The sequence below is a fragment of the Ambystoma mexicanum genome, chromosome 9 (assembly GCF_040938575.1).
Source record: "Ambystoma mexicanum isolate Mex_15411 chromosome 9, UKY_AmexF1_1, whole genome shotgun sequence".
Taxonomy (NCBI): Eukaryota; Metazoa; Chordata; class Amphibia; order Caudata; family Ambystomatidae; genus Ambystoma; species Ambystoma mexicanum.
Window position 1 is genome coordinate 545,994,726 of NC_090931.1, and position 17,995 is coordinate 546,012,720.

The 17,995-nt window shown below is 46.7% G+C and overlaps 1 protein-coding gene across 4 annotated transcripts in view; it reads right to left on the reverse strand.

Annotated features, from left to right (window-relative positions):
* Positions 1-17,995, reverse strand: part of VMP1 (vacuole membrane protein 1) — a 1,390,334-nt gene that overhangs the window by 202,751 nt on the left and 1,169,588 nt on the right. For all 4 annotated transcript variants that reach the window (XM_069615110.1, XM_069615112.1, XM_069615111.1 and 1 more), the window contains one exon: positions 14,753-14,814. In XM_069615110.1, coding sequence (XP_069471211.1) covers positions 14,753-14,814 — 62 coding nt within the window. The remainder of the gene's footprint in view (positions 1-14,752; positions 14,815-17,995) is intronic.

Genomic DNA, 17,995 nt, shown 5'->3' on the forward strand with positions numbered 1-17,995 from the left:
ACGAGCGTCATTTATGTCATAGAATGCCCATGTGGCCTGAGATACGTGGGCCAAACCATGAGGCAAGTTAAGAGGATTGTGGAACATCGCTCCAGGACACGTTGCAAGATACAAACTACACTTTCCAACCTAGGCTTTACGCAACATATCGATGAGCCAACACATTCCAAGGGCAGAATCCTTGACTGGATATCTTGCCTTAACTGCGAAATCAATGTTGATTCCAATCAACCATGTGCTTGGACAGACCACCACCTAATCACCTTTAGTATCCCAACCAAAATTATCCGTACCACACCTGACATCGCACCTGCTACCTCCACTAGAAACAAGAGACACATAACCTGCGAAAACCTACTCCCGCTTATCCTTCCACGCCTCAATGAACATGCCCCTGCGAGCACTGATCCAACCGTCTTGGTAGACAAATTTAATCAGACTTTACTAAAAGCTCTAGATCTCATCGCACCTTTGAAATTGAGAAAACCTAAACCACGGGGCTCACCTCAACTCTTGGTTTACACCTCAGTTGAGAGTCCTACGCAAACAAAAAACTGAACCTTGAAGCGTGCTGGAAAGGTAATCCTACTGAAATGAACAAAGTAAGCTTAGGTCTAGCCACGCTGAACTACAAGGGAATAGTTTCTTACCTGTAACTCCATTTCTCCAGCATTGGTATCTTTCATGGATTCACATGCTTAGAATATTCCCCGTCGTCAGGCTGGGAATCCCCGGTACATTATATAGACCCTTTCCCGTAGGAAAACTTTTTTGACGCTTATGCGTCCTATCCACCTCGTTTTGTATCATGCGTGCCCGCACCGTCAGGACGTCATGATACAAATACAGGACCCGCCCCCGCGCTCCCTCAGATTTCGGCCCCCAAAGTAGTGGGGGAACCGGTTTGCATGTTCAGGGGAGGCAGGTGGGCGCATGTGAATCCATGAAAGATACCAATGCTGGAGAGATGGAGTTACAGGTAAGAAACTATTCCCTTCTCCAGCATTGGATCTTTCATGGATTCACATGCTTAGAATAGATTACATAGCAGTACACCCCCAAGAGAGGAGGCGTGCATGCAAACCCATATACTTTCTTCGCAAAGCCTGTTCCCTATGATCATGTATACATTAGAAGTCGTTAACATAGGAAAACGCACCGCATACAGTCATAAATTCCACAGGATGCAACCCCTCAGTCGGGGCTTACCTTATTGGAATAGGTGTCGGAGCACCGCCTGTCCCATCCGGGTATCTTCTGCATGTTGCTGCGACAGGCAGTAATGGCGGGTAAAGGTGTGTGTAGCCGCCCAGGTAGCCGCCATGCAGATGTCCCCCAGGGGAACTCCGGCCCACAGTGCCGTCGACGATGCCGCTGCTCTAGTTGAATGAGCCCTTGGCCGTCGTAGAAGAGGCTTCCCTGCCCTGGAATGGCAGTACGAAATGGTAGATGACACCCATCTTGACAGTCCTTGCTTCGAAATGGCTTTTCCTCTAGCACCCAAACCATAGGCCACGAACAGTTGTCTCGTTTCTCTGAATGGTTGCGTACGATGAAGATAAAACTTGAGAGCCCTTTTTACATCCAATGTGTGTAACGTGCGCTCCGCTCCCGAGCATGGCTCCGGAAAAAACGTAGGCAACACAATAGAGGAGTGTTTATGGAACACCGAAGGAGCTTTCGGTATGAACTGTGGGTTAGTGGCAAGGGCTACCTTGTTCTTGAAAAATCGTAAGTATGGTGGGTCTACCATTAGAGCCTGAATTTCTGAAATACGTCTGGTTGAAGTGATGGCCACCAGGAAGGCCAATTTCCACGACAAAAACTTTAGAGACGATGATGACATTGGCTCAAAAGGAGGCTTCATAAGAGACGTTAAGACCAGATTGCGGCTCCACTCCGGCGGAAATTTCTTCTCTGGAGGGAAACTCCGAAAGAGGCCTTTAAGGAAGTGCTTAATCAGGCGGTCGCTGAACAATGGTGCCGAATGCCGTCGACGAGTAAACCTGGAAATGGCGGCCAGGTGTACTTTTATTGACGATACCGATAGGCCCTTTTGAGCTAAGAACAGCAAGTATGGAAGGAGCTGTTCCGGCTTAATCGATTGCGGGGCCAAACCTGGTTGATCCTCACACCACTGACAGAAACTTCTCCATTTGTACGTGTATGAGGCGTTTGTGGAAGGAGCTCTTGCCGCTTGCAGGATACGCCGACAGTCCTCCGGCATCGTTAGCCGACCGAATTCGGCGAAGTCAGGAGCCAGGCCGTCAACTTGAGGCTGTCCGGGTCGTGATGCCAAACAGCACCTTCCTGTCGAGACAGAAGGTCGGGGGTCTTCTGGAATCTCATCGGTTCCGCCACCGCTAAGTGTAGCAGGTCTGAAAACCACACCTGTCTGGCCCAGTACGGGGCCACCAGAATTACCCGAAATGGGTACCTGAGGATCCATTGCAACGTCCTCCGGACCAGTGGAAATGGAGGGAATGCATACAAGAATTTGTTCGACCATGGGAAGGAGAACGCATCCCCCAGTGAGCCTTGCTGAGGCCATCTGCTTGCGTATTGATGACATTTCCTGTTGTTCTTCGTCGCGAACAAATCTATGGAAGGATGTCCCCATTTCTTGAATACTTGCTGTAGTTGTTGGTCGTTCAGCACCCATTCGTGAACTTCGTTCATTTCTCTGCTGAGGGCATCGGCTTCCACATTTCTCACGCCTGGCAGGTGGAACGCCAAGATTTGCATGTTGTGTTGTAGGGCCCAATGCCAGATTTTCTGTGCCTCCGTCGATAGGGACCTGGACCGTGTCCCTCCTTGCTTCCTTAAGTAGAACATTGCAGTGGTGTTGTCCGTCATGACACGCACCACCGAGTCCCTCAGTTGAGGAAGAAAAGATTTCAGAGCCCATCGCACTGCTCTCAGTTCTAGCAGGTTGATATGCAGGGAGGACTCCTGCAACGACCACTGGCCTTGTACCTGTAACGTATCCAGATGAGCTCCCCATCCGCTCAGCGATGCATCCGTCACCACCGTCTTTTGGAACTCCGGTTCCAGTAGAGGCATTCCTTTCGTTAGATGAGTAGACACTTTCCACCAGCAGAGTGCTTGTACTAGTTGTTCGTCGACGACCAGTCTGTCGGACCAGCGACCTCGGCTCTGCGCCCAACGGTCCGCTAGAAATTCCTGGCAAGGCCTCAGAAACAGACGGCAGTTGTTTATCAACGGAATGCAGGACGACATGGTCCCTAGCAGGGACATGTATTTGCGCACCGACACCCTGGTACCGCATCTCCATTCCGACGCCTTGCTTTTCAGTTTCTGAATTCTTTCGCTGGATGGTCTCACCAGGCTTGTGTGTGTATGAAACTCCGCTCCTAGAAAGACCAAGGTCCTCAAAGGCTCCACGGAGGACTTGTTGAAGTTTATTGCGAAGCCCAGTTCCTGTAAGAGGGACATTGTGGCCCATAGACTGTTTCGTGTTTGTTCCCTGGACGAACCTCTGACCAGCCAGTCGTCCAGATATGGATAGACATGGTGACCATCCTTCCTTAAATGGCCCGCTATAGGGGCCAAGCACTTGGTGAACGTCCTGGGGGAGGACTTGAGCCCGAACGGGAGGACCTTGAACTGAAAATGCTTTCTCCCGACGACGAACCTTAAATATCTCCTGTGTCGCGGGCGTATTGGGATGTGAAAATAGGCGTCTTGAAGGTCTAGAGACGACAGATAGTCCATGGGTTGCACCGACCTGATAACCCTCCTGGAGCTTTAGCATTTTGAATTTTTGGCTCTTTAGCCATTTGTTGAGTACCCTCAGGTCGAGAATGGGCCTCCATTTTCCGTTTGGCTTCTTGACAACAAAGAACCGGGAATAAACCCTGTGTCCTTCCTGTGCCACAGGAACTCTCTCTACCGCTCCTTTTCGCAACATAAGCGCCGCCTCTTGTCGTAGGATTCGGAGGTGGGGCTGGGTCAAAAATACTTGCGGAAGACGTGGAGGCTTGTCTTTGAATTGTAGCGCATGACCCATGCGAATCGTGTCTAGAACCCATCGATCTGTGGTGATGCATTTCCATTGGTCGAAGTGATGAGAGACTCGTCCCCCCAGGACGTTCCGAAGGCCGTCATTGGTTGCCGGTTTGCTTGTTCTTCGTCGACGATGGACCCGAGCCTCGTTGCCTGGAAGCTTGATAGTCTCTGCTTCTACGTGCCGACTGGGACGCTCGTCTGAACCCTTGTGAAGAGTATGAGGGCCTGTTAAATCCACGATCCCTCGAGGCTCCAAAGCGGGAGTTTCCAGAAGCACCCCTAAAGGGGCGAAAAGAGCGAAAGTTTCTACCCGTTTGGAGGGCGCCGAGGGACCTAGCAGTATCCGTGTCTTCTTTCATCCCCTTCAACGCTTCATCAACCTTTTCGCCAAACAGGTGTTCCCCTTCACATGGCATGTCAAGGACTTTGTACTGGACTTCAGGACGGAAAGTAGTACATTTGAGCCACACTTGTCGACGAAGTACTACTCCATGGTTGATTTGTTTGAAGCCAGACTCTGCTAGGTCAACTGCAATATTAATTGCATGGTTCGAGGCCTCTTCGCCATCCCGCACCAGTAACATGGCTGCTTTCCGGTGTTCGTCTGGCAGATGTTCTAGGATAGGGGCTAGTTTGTGCCACATTTCTCTATCATATCGTGACACGATCGCTAAGGAATTGGCTGCTCTTACCGTCGTCGCACCGACCGAGAGCACCTTTTTTCCAAAGGCGTCTTGCCTCCTAGCCTCGCTTTCTGGTGGAGTTGAACATTTTTGCTGTACCCTGGCCTTCCTAGCCGCTGCCGCCGACACCACCGAGTCAGACAGAGGTTGTGATGTTAGACATTTTGGAGTGGACTCCGGAGCTTTAAACTTTTTCTCAATCCGTCCCTTTATAGCTGGCTCCGAGAACGGATGGCGCATCGTCTTGAGACCTTCTTGCCACACGTGGTCCAAAATTGGGATGGCAAATACTGATTTCCTCCTTTGACCCATATTGTCAAAAAGGAAACAGTCTTTCTTCTGCTCCTCAGGAATCAAGCCGAACTCGGAACAAGCTTTTCCCATCATTGCATGGAAGGCTCCCACATCATCCGGAGGAGATGGCTGTGTCTGGCTCCTCGTAGACTCTACCTCTACATCCGAATTCCATGTTGGGTCCCTCGACGGTGAAAGGGAGATGTCTGACCCTGAGTCACCCAGTATAGAATCGGACTCCGATAACTCACCCTCCTCCTGCGCTCGAGGACGATCTTTTACCTCCTGGGGAGCCGATGTGTTTTTAGTCGTCGAGCGAGCCGCACAAGTTTGCTCGTCGACGGAAGGTACAGAAAAAAGTGACGAAGTCCCAGGTTGAGGGATCTGCGTATTCAGTCGCTGCAGGAGCTTCTGAAGAGTATTAAGCACATCCAGAGACAAAACTGTCTGGGGGGTCAGTAATGTTGATGATATAGGCACCATACCCCCACTCACACTCATCGTCGTCGACGTGGAAGGCCGTAAGCCTAAATCCGATGGCTGCAGAACCGTGCCACCTTCTCCTTCCGCCGAGCAGGCCGTGTCTGGCTGCAGTAAGACTTCAGGGGGGGATCGGGTCATAGACCTCTGGCAGCCAAGCCATAGACTGAGTCTCCGTCGACGAAGGAATCCCAACCGCTGCTGCCTGAACAGTAATAGGCATCGTCAATGACACCGAGGTCGACGAGCAAGTAGTCGTCGTCGAGCCCTTAGACTTCGTCGCCGATTTCGATGCCAACTTCCCGGCTGAAGCATCTCGACTCATGGAAGACCTGGGACAGTCCCCTGAGGAGGATTTTGGCAGCGCTTGCCTCTCCGTCTTAGATGATAAGGAGGAGGAGGGCTTTTTATGTGATGAGGAAGACCCAGCATGCTTCCCCTTATGCTTGTCCTCAGCGCGGATTTCTGCTGGCCGTACCTTTTTTGATGGGGGTTCCGACTTGCTCCTGGAGGCCGTGGAGCCAACTTCCGAAGCCGGGTAGGCACCCGCTCCGTCATTAAGCCAGTCGACCAGCCTTCTTTTACGGTCCTTAAGGGTTTTTTGGGAGAAACCCTGGCATATCTCACATGTATCCGCCGTGTGGTGAGGGTGTAGAAAGTAGATACAATCCATGTGGGCATCTCCTTCATAAACTTTTTTGAGGCCACATGTCGCACAAGGGCGAAATAACGCTTTTCCAGACATAATTCTCCAGAATTTGAACGTCGCCGAAGCGAAACAGAAGAAAACAACCAAGTTTCCACTAGCAGTAATCACGAGGATCCCACTACTTTGAAAGACGGTTGAAATATGAGGGAGCGCGGGGGCGGGTCCTGTATTTGTATCATGACGTCCGGACGGTGCGGGCACGCATGATACAAAACGAGGTGGATAGGACGCATAAGCGTCGAAAAAGTTTTCCTACGGGAAAGGGTCTATATAATGTACCGGGGATTCCCAGCCTGACGACGGGGAATATTCTAAGCATGTGAATCCATGAAAGATCCAATGCTGGAGAAAGAGGCTATACTTCAGGCGAAAAAAAGACACTTCTAACAAGCACATTGAACAAGCCAAATCAAACACCAAATAGTTATTCAAAATACTAAAGGAACTGGAATCCCCGGCATCCCCTCCCAACACTTGCACTAAAGATAGCTCCTGGTGTGCCAATATTCAAAAGCCGCTCCTTGGAAAAATAGCTACTCGCCAAACCAAAATGTACAATAAAAAAAAACTAGCTTTCACTCGACTCACAAGACAAATCTCATCAGACCAGAACGAATACAAACCTCTACCCCCAGAAACCATTTAGCTTCTCACCCCCAACTATCACTGAAGTAGAGAATATTTTCAACAATCTTAAACCTTCTAACTGCCAAGGTGACTTATGTCCTGCCCTCCTTATCAAGGAGGCTTCCGATAATCTAGCACCCTTCATTACCGCATTTATAAACTCGTCTTTCAGCACTGGGATCGTCCCCGATAACTTGAAGGACGTGTGGGTAATCCAGCTTCTTTAAAAACCCTCATTGGATGCAAAAAAAACTAACTACAGGCCCATCATTACAGTGATATTCTTGCTTAAAATCCTGGATCGAGCTGCCTATTTGCAGATCCAAAATTATTTGGGAACCAACAAACATTTTGGACTTCGACAATCGGGGTTCCGTTCGCATCATAAAAACCGAAACCACCCTGATTGATCTCAAAACACAGATTGAGGCCATTAAAAATAAGGGTAAACTTGTCCTATTCCTACTTCATTTATCTGCGGCGTTCGACCTAGTAAATCACCAAATCCTTTGCCGAAACCTCAAACTTACTGCCCACTTCTCTGACAAAGCTACAGGCTGGATCAGGTCATTCCTGGACAAAAGGTCTATGAGGGTCTTCTCCCCTTCAGCAGCCGCTGAACCTTCACCTGTCACATGTGGGGTACCACAAGGATCGTGCGTTTCCCCTACACTCTATAATGTGTTTACTAAGCCACTTTTCGATAGCCTGGATAATCTGGGTGTCACCGACACCAACTATGCGGATGACACCGAGATACTCATGCCCATTACTGGTGATCATACAGCTGGCACACTTGCTGTTAACTCCATCTACCAAGTCATCCAAGTATGGATGGCGCAACATGAACTCTGAATGATGAAAAGACAGAGCTTCTCAATTTAGGCACCCATCAAAGATTCAACAAACTTGACCCCGCGTTTAAATCCTTCGTCATTGATGACAACATCATTAAAGTTACTACGGACACTAAAACCCTAGACATTTATATCGATTCCACCCTCTCCCTCTCTAGGCAAACCAACTCAGTATCTTCCGCTGCAGCGTATACCTGCAAGCTCATCACAGCCTGCCACCCTTTCTTATCACCAGCTAACTGTACCACTATAGCCAGGACCCTGGTAATGTCTAAAATCGACTATTGCAACACCCTCTATCTTGGTACTAACCAAGGCAACCTTAAGCTACAGATTATTCAAAACAATGCTATTAGAGATGCATTAAACATCCGCAGGAATCATCACATCTCTGACACCAGACAGAGTCTCCGCTGGCTATCAGTAAAACAAACAGTATCTCTAGAAATTCTGGCACTAACTCAAAAATGCCTCGCCAATAAAGCACCTAGCTACCTGGCCAATAGATTTACCATCCACACCTCTAACAGACCCATCAGAAGTGCCCAGTCTAACTGCCTCTCTATACCCCTCTTTAACCTTCAGAGATTGGGGGGGGGGAGGGCTGGGAGGGGGGATAAGTTTCCCAGTCTTGGCGGCGAAACTTTGGAACTCACTACCTAACCCCATCAGAGCGGAACCCTCCTTCCCAGCTTTCAAAAGGCAGGCCAAAGCCTGGCTATCTGCCTAAGACCACCCCTAGAGTCAGACTGCTCGCTAACCACCCTTATGCTCAGGCCTAATTAATGATTACTTTCTGTTGTACATATGTAACTGATGTCCATGTAACTGTGAAATTGTACCTTACTTGTAATAACTCCATCTCCTGTATATTATCCGTAAATCTGTGTACTACGTTTTCTGTGTTAAGTGAGGTGCCCGGATACCTTTGGGCCAGGTGTGCCATATAAATAAAATACAAATAAAAATACACCTCTGGTTGTGCATTTCATTTAACACCACCACAGCCAAGACGATATTAAATGGTGGGTGATCGACAAAGTACTAAACAACACTAATGTCAGCAACGCCTTGAACCACCAGGAAGCATGGTGGATGTTTAAACTCCAAATTATCGCCATAGGTCTTAATGAGGCGAGACCAGTAACATATAGGTGAACTAGTTCCTGCCTCTAAATTCTTACTTGAGCTTCCAGAACAACAGACATGTTCGGCTGATGCAGAGGAGATTTATTCCGCCTGCCTCCCACCTCTCCCTGTTGCCCTCCGTCCTGCCAACCCCTTATTCACTTAGGGGCCCCACATCGAGGGCACACAATTGGTATTTACAGCTTCACCATCCATCCTCATTTACATTCAGAAAGGCCTCCTTGACTGTTTGTCATAACACTGCAACCCAGTTTAAATCTTTGACCATGCCTTCAATGGTTTCCATGGCACCAGTTTCAAGAACTTTCTGACGACCTCCGATTTGGGTTGCGCATGCGCACGTCATATGTGCAGCCAACACTATCTCCACACGCATGCGCTCCGTTCATCAACTACAGTTCTATTGCTGCGGCAATGGGCGTCCTCGGCTCGCCCGGCTTCCCCAGCATGGCTATCCATCCACAAGGCTAGCTCCGTTCTTAGAGCTCCCTGGCTTTGTTTTCCAGAGACTAGTATAGAATCTGAGCAATCTTAGGCTCCTCCATGCCGGCGATAGCGCAAACCCACTCAGCCCTCTAACCCAGCATGTGAAAGACCAAGGTATTTACTTTCTGTCAGACAATACAGGGAATGTTTACCAGCTCATCACATATGCTGATTTTTAGAAGCCTTCTTTCTTTCTTTGGCATGACTACATTATGTATCTCTGGTTGTTCCCACAGACCACCCAACAACAAGGAGTGCCGCCCGCATTCCCTTCGGGCCCACTAACTACTCCCTCTGCCCTATAGAACTGAACCAACACAGTATCCCTCCCCTAAGGGGAGTTCTCACAAGGTCAGTGGTGCTCACTAAAAGGAAACATTACCTTACTTTTACTTGTTTGAATACTCATTGCCCTAGAGCCTACATTGTGGGTAGATTTTATAATTTTTTACTGTTTACCTTCACTAAAACACAAATGTGTGTTCTTTCTCCAGACAGACACGATCCAAGGCCCAGAAGAAAGCACCCCCAATCTTAGCCGAAACGTATATGGATCCAGTAATCACTTACTGGTAGATTACATTACACATCGAGGGAATGAAAACCCGATGTAGACACAGGATTGATCACTTCTTGCCTGCAGCCCGACCCATTTTAGGTCATAGTTTAGAACATGTACATAGTACAATGGTCCAACATAATCATTAGGACTAAGAACACCATGTCTATACTAGTGATAACACGTTGTTTGAATTATTCGCTATACTCTAAGCAGTGTTCACCAGCAGTGTCTTTAAACACTGCCCTTGCACAAACTGTTGGTGTTCACATATTGCACTGTTCAAAATTGTTTTAGCACAGATTTGTGTTTCATGTACAAAAAAGAAAGTAAAAATAAATGTAAAACTGCTATAATGGAATAATTAGCAATTGAATGATTTACAATGTGTAGAGTACAGCAATACAATTGTTTAGGCCTATTTGATAATGCCATTATGACTAAATATGCTGTAGCTAATTCCTCTTTTTTCGACACCATGAACCTAGAACCAGGCTCTAGACGAGTTTCAAAAGCAGATTCATTCCAGCCAGCACTTTTGTTTAATACTTCATACTTCAATGACGGCATGTTGAATTGATAAGCGGCAGGACACCCTGTGTTCCATACACTTGGGAGGCAACAGGGAGCCACATTTATAATGGGCCTATTGGATTACCTCAGGGGGTGGAGTCACAGTGCAGATAGTATTCAATCTCAGTGACCACTACCATATAACAACTTACTGACCCCCCCCTGTGTTTCATGGACTTGCTCTGAATTGGGGCCTCACATTCTTGAGCAACAGAACATAAATCGGTGGCTTTCGCACTGTATGAATCGGCATCAATGAAACTGTGGAGTTACCTGGGGAGGCGCGGTTGTTACGGTTACTTTTTTTGAAATGCAGATCTCCATCCATTGGTAACAGATACACTATCAAGGGATATCCCATATCCCTTATGTATGCTGATGAAACTCAGATCTTCCTCAGACAAGCAGAAGTCTGGGTAACTCCTCACCCAATTTTGACTCTGCAAGGAGGAGACTGACATTGTTGCATTCAAATAACATGTGTATTTTAACTATACACAAAAAGAAGTCAGTGTTTTTGTTGCAAACCCGTCACACTGCAATAGCTCGTATTAACACAGGCACTCAGAACTTGACTTAAACTTAAATTCCAAGCCTGCCCTTTTGCTACCTTGCTGGATCTTGAAATCTTTGATGATGCATAAATAACTTGGGAAAATCTCATTTCGTCTCTTGATAAAAATATTTTTTATATTGAGCAAAAAACGGTTCTTTACGAGTTTATTTCACTTCACCTATATCTCTTTTAACACTGTATATTTGTACCTTCCTTTAAAAAAAACATACTGCTTAAAACCGAAGGAGAACGCATCTTCATCTGATCTTGCACCTTAAAATGAATATAATAAAGGACTTCATTTCTGAACCTTTAAAACAACTTTACTGGTTCGCCATAGCAAAACACATTGACTTTAAAGTATTGTGTTTGGCACAGTGAGCCTATTACCAGAATGGCCCCATTTTATACAAGAATGTTTCATAAATATTCCTCTACAAGTAATCTACCATCATTCTACGCTTTGTGTTCCTGCATCATTTTCTGTGAAAGTTTAAGCAGTCGCTCTTTTTTCAGCTTTGGAATTCCCTACCGGGTCATCTTAGATTCATGGAGGACCATTTAATGTTTGTAAAATACTCAAAATGTAGCTATTTCCTTGGAACGTGGAGTTACCGACCTCAAACTGACAAACTTCTCCATAATGCCAAGATGCTTAGGTGCGATTTACATAACTTAGGTAAATGAATTAACTCCCAACTATTAACAGTCTTGGACTGGCCTATAGGGCAATAGGCCAATGCCCGAACCAAAAATGCAAAATGCTAGTGTGGGTCAGTTTTCTTAGGCAAAGTAAGCCTCTTTTTTGGCCCATGTGGGTTAGTTTGAAGCTACTTCAGCATGCGACTAGTAGTTTTGACCAGTGTTACTGAATGAATACTCTATCACCCCCACAGGTACCACTTAAACAGTCCGTCACAAAAAGAACGAATTGCATTTGCAACTGTGGCCCACTTTTTCATTGGTTCCCGAGACAACGTTATGCTCCAATCCTTAAGTGACTGTTCCGGGAATGACTTGGTTTGATCCACCAACGCTGCAAGCACCCCTATAGGATTCTACCTTTATGGGCTGAGGGACTTCGGCATCAAGCCATTGTCCGAAGGATACCCAGCAAATCCACATCACTGATCTTCTCAGCTATGGTGGAGCCCACATGGACTAGAGCAACTGTGTGGATGTATGCTGCTTGTTATAAAATTCTCAAATAAATTAAGATTTAATAAGTAACCATTTTGTTGAGGTTCTATTAATCAAGGTTTTACGTAAAATTGTACTAACATATGAAAGTTATTTATATCAGCTAACAGAGATATACAGATCAACTAGAGGACATGTCAATAACCCCCTGAAATATAGACAAAATGCTTTACAGGTCGAACCTACACCTGGCATTCAAGAATCAAGTCGCAAAAGAACTTCACACCATCCCAACCATGACTTTTCTAGAAAAAGGTTTAAGGCACACAAATCCTGTCCCAGTGTGACAACACATTAGCCATGCGGTTCTCTGCACGGCATCGTATTATCGCGGCAATTCAACTGCATGCTGCCTCTGCCGTCCCGAAGTATGTCAGTATGTAAGTGTGTACTATGTAACAATGCATGTTTGTATGCAGAACTGTGCATTCACAAAAGTGCTTCGAAACTATGGGGGCTTGGCAGGTTTGTGTGTAAATATGCCCCTTAATTATGAAAGAGGTGAATGGGACACCCAGAGGTCGTAGTGTAAAAAAGTAGGGGAACAATGTTCTCTCTGCACCCCCCCCCCCACTCACCATCATTCCCCTCTGCCCAAATGAAACCCGTACCTAGGTGCCTCCTTTTCTGCACTCCACCACAGACATTTTACAAAATGTACCTTCAAGGTTGCAGAAAACAAAAAATGCATTTAAATGACCACCATTACCCGCACAAAATGCAGCTTTGTTCAGTCTCCTTTGTCCATTCACACCTTACAGGACATCATGACCATAGCCACACTAGAGATGGAAGTGTAATATAAATCATTTGTACACCGTACCATTAGTTCGTTTGCATTTTACAGAGCGTACCTTTAGTTCAAAGGTTCAAACACGTCCTTAGCGATTTTTCTTTCTCCTGAGCCAAAAATACAATCAACTCAGGCCGGACATTCAAGCCCTGCCAGTTTCCCAAGTCACAGCTAGGCAGACACACAGACACACACCGATCTTGGCTCTGCAGGTCGTTAAGGTGCTCAGGTTGCAAACACATTTCTTTTATCAGTGACAGAGCCTTTCATATGCATGATGGTACAGTTCCAACTCAAAGGGCACACAAACCACCAGGTGTTACCTTTCAAATCTGCGATAGTCAAAGTGAGCAAAACAAAGCTCCCATTTAAAGATTTGCTTATATCCATGATGCCTACATAGTGGCCTGCACAAAAATAAAGTTGCTTTAAGTCACTAATCAAATGTTTTCAACATCATGCATAACAACGAGCTGGAAGTGTGTGACAAAGAATCTGCATATCCATCATTGTTTATTAAGCAACCTTTTACTACGGGTTAAATCGCTGAAAGTACAGTGGGATTAAGTAGATTTTTCAGGTTGCCATTATCTTGCATTCTGGGACTTGTAGCTTACCATTAAGGATGTGGAAATTAAAGCCACAATGATATTCTTTTGGCTGAACATGTTGCTATAAGGATTTATTTGCATGTTGTCATGTGGCTTTATTATGCAATTTGTGCTTTTGTAAGTAAACCCTACAAGTCATTATTACTGTAGACCTTGAAATCCAAACATTTTACCTGAAGTTTGCAATCCTGGTCCTCCCCTCTAACCGCTCCACTCGACACGCATACCCTGCAACCCCATCTGTATGACCATCCCACTCCCTCCTTTTTGGATGCAGCTAGAGTACCACCAATTTCTTGTTTCCACTTCCACCATGGCGCAACACACAGCCCTCCCATTACCTGCAAAGACCGCTGTGATTAGCAGGCTTTTTGGAGCCTTGGGAATGGGCGTTACTTATGTAACAAACCAAGGGACCCCAGCACCTGCGAGCTAGGGCCCTGCACTGTGACAGGGCCCCAGCAGCCGTTTTTTTTCGATTCGCCAAACTGGTGAAAAGTTAATTTAAAAAAACAACAAACAACATACACTACGTCCCTGGACTAGTGTTCCAGGTCACAATACTTAAGGGAACGATGACGGTATGCGACAGAAAAGTAAGGGAATATTGTGCCATTTAGTTCCCGCCCACCTTGACCCTGTCCATGCCCTTTGCTTTCTGGGCAAACACTAGGGACACAGTTTACGACCTTAGCCCTTTCACTTATTAATTCATACCGCATTTCAGATAGAATACATCGGCACTCATGAGGTTACTAAACTAGCAGTTCTGTATTGTACGAATTCTGAGGCTTTCCTTCTGAATAGAATAATCATTAGAAACCATGTTCAGAGAGGAGTGGGATGCGTAGAATTGTTGGGTTAATGATTTTCACGCGCCCCAGCGTTACGCTTGAACATGGCCATGGTCTAACGGAGATCCGAGAAATAAGTGAGTAAAAACGAAACCCCACGCTGCAAATGTTCACGCCAGCAAAAAAGTTCAGTTCCTTGAGGTGCCAACCCAAACCATTGACAAAAATCTCAGCCAACTTCAGCAACTTCCGCTTTTCGCACGCACGACAAACCGTCGTTTAGTGGAGAGAAAAAGTGTTGCTTTCTACCACCGCATCGTTAGCCCCACCATCCCCCCACAGCTTTACTTACCCGATGAGGGACACCATATGCTCTACTATGTGCTTGCTGAACGTTATGATAACGAAGAGTTTCTGCAAAAAAGAACAAAAACCTCAATTAGAACAATTATCACTCATTCAATGTTATGAGTCTGGCAGCTGACTTTTCCGAACAGACAGCTGTCTATTTAGATACCGTCATTACATACTGTTGATGCAAATCTTTCTTGTACTCTTAACTAAAAATATAATTGCAGGTTAAAGAAGAATTAACTTTAGCTCGTGTTAGGTGTAGACTGTAAATAAGATCAGGTTTTTATAGAGATTCATTTTATACAGATTCCTTCCACTTCCGAGCACTGTAGTAATAGCAGGTACTGTGCCCCAGCTTAATGATACTTAAGCCCTCCGCCCTTAAAGGATGAAGGGCAGAGTCAGTCCAGCCAGGATTCGAACTTGGGAAGGGCAGACTTGCCCAAAAGTCACAACACTGAACCCGTGAGCTAGCCACCCAGACAAGTCCACCTTTACTATTCACCTCAGTCCCCTCCATTAGCTACTTCAAAACAGTGTGGCTGGTTTCTACAGCCTCGAAATGGAAGTGGTAGAACTGGAATGCAGTCTTCTCTAAATCTAAGGCCAGGGGCGCCGAGTACGGGGGTGATCCGGGGGTGCTCAGCCCCCCCCTCAATAAGACATCTGCATAGGAGTCCTGCAGCCCCCCACTCCGGAAAACCAGAAGTCTGTGCCCCTGTCTAAGGTACTACCTGATGCTGACTGACGACCACTTTCTCTGCAGCACAAAGCACCCTTATCAATACTTCACCTCCAACCACTTGCTACCTATCAGATTAATCGCTAGAACCTGGGTGTGGCTCGGTCTCTGCCTTAGAATTTTTAGATGCAGGAGTAGTCCAAATCTGTAATGGACAGGAAGAGAGCTTGTTATTAAACTAGATCGCAAGAACAAACGAGATTTTACCAATGGAGTCAAACCAGTGTTTTTAGTATATTCGTCATGCTGAAAACCATTTGTCTTTCTTTGTGATTGCAGCTGCTCCGAATTAGTTTCACCATCTCCAATTACCATAAAGAACGATATTCTTTTCCTAAACATTCTAAATTGCCCATTCATGCCTTTGTGTCATCTGTCGAGGTCCAGAGCACAGTTCGCTATCCTCAAATGAACCTCAGGCCGGGAACTGATCAGGCATCGGAACGGCAAGGGGATGCCTGCATACACATGCGCCCTGTGGTTGGAAGAAATGAAACTATTCCAGAACCCATTCTAGATCATGCTTGTGAGGAGGAATTAAAGTAATGCCACTCCCCTCGCCCCCGAGTAGCACCAAACAGACAACACTTCATTATAATGTGGAGCTCAGAACCAGATCGGCCAGGGCAATCCTCGTATAACAAAAATAGGGAAACACCCAGTATCTGGGGTTGTATGTGAAAATGTCCCCTGGGAAAAAGTCGGCAGGTATGTGACTTTTTTCCCTGCACCCCTAAAAGCCTCCCTCCAGATATTCTCAGATGGGTAAAATGTTCTATTCTATTCTAACTCCAGTCCTAGAATATTTGGGGCAAGTGCTTGATTTTCGTGGGAGTGTACATCTGGGGAAATGTCGCACCCTGGAGACCTTTTCGTAGGCGACTATTAGACTATCACTGGATATCGCAGCCCGGTATTTCCACACTGCACGCGTCAACGAAAAAAAGCTTTGACACCTTGTCAATTACATCATGCATATAACAAATGCCAGTAATATAACAAAATTCTGCACCACAGAGGCAAACTACTTGAATTTCCTTAATTCAACCAGTTTCTTCTGGCCAGTCCCCTACTTCTTTGCATTCAATGCCTATACTAACGTTGCTCCAGTTAGTTCATCCAACAGAGGGACAGATTGTTGATGCACTGTGTGGCTGGATTAAGACTCAGCTGTGCCCCTGCAAGATATTTTTCTTCCATGTTGCTTGAGCGAAAGGTTGTCTCTTATGCAAAGAGCTTGCATGTCTTCATGGGATCCATCTTGAACAGGGAACACGGAACTGCACAGATTCAGTTTGGTGCTGTAGGACAGAGGCGTAGAAATATTTCTGGTCTTGATAGTGCCATCGCTCATATGGATGACCTGCAGTGGGCTAGTGCTGGCGATTATACAAGCAAATCAGACATTTTTGAGAATGCTCACTAAGCAAGAAGGTCGTTGTTTTTGGCTGGTGCTACCTTAAGGAGAAAAGGCTCACTTATACGGGCAGTTTGAATTGCTTTAAAAAAATGGGCACATAATGTACTCTTAGTCCATAGTCCCCTTTCCTCCATACTGCATGGGCGTCCCTTGCGGGGGACGGGAGACAACCTTTTTCACCAGAAACATCTTCTTCCCCTCTAAATTTAGAGGCACGTGGAGGCGCAGCCCTGGGAGCATGCGCTGCCTTGACTCCGCCCTCCGGCTACTCACCTCAGTCCCTAAAGACGCGTCGATAATAGATATACCATTGCCTAATGACACGATTATTAGGTGGGAGGATGGTGGGACGTATGGAGGAAAGGGGACTATGGACTAAGAGTATGTTAGTCACTACGGTGAGTAACTTATTACTCTTAAGTCCCGTCCCCTTTCCTCCATACTGCATGGGCGATTACAACTGAATGTAGCCACAGGGTGGAGGGGAGACCCACCTTAAGCACCACATGAAAGGTGGTGTACGGCTCTGAGGCGACTAGGGTCTGGATCTCGCTGACCCTGCGCTCCGATGTGAGGCCGACTAGCAGAGCCGTCTTGATGGTGACCAGCCTGATGTCCGCAGTCGCCATAGGATCAAAAGGCTTGTGCGTTAGGGTGCCAAAGACCAGATTCAAATCCCACATGGGGTATGGCTTCCAGATGGACGGGTAGAGCCTAGCGAGCCCGGCCGGATGTCTCTTGACGATCGGGTTGGAGGAGGAGAAGACCCCTTCCTCTGAGTTCCTGTAGGCCCCAATGGCTGAAAGTTATGTGCGGCAGGTGTCCACCTGCACCCCAGAGTTGTCGAGGTGAGCCGAGAATGACAGCACGTCGTCCAATGAGCAAGCCAGCGGGTCGATGTCCTTGGAGTGAGCCCAGTGGTAGAACCTGGTCCATTTACTCTAATACTGGGCTTTGGTAGCCTTGCTCCTAGCCCCTTGCATGATTTCTTGTGTGGGGGATGGCCAACAGTACCACTGCAAAAAGGCCCAGCAGATGCTGGTACCACCAAGAGGAGGTAGCGTCCCGGCTGAGGAAGT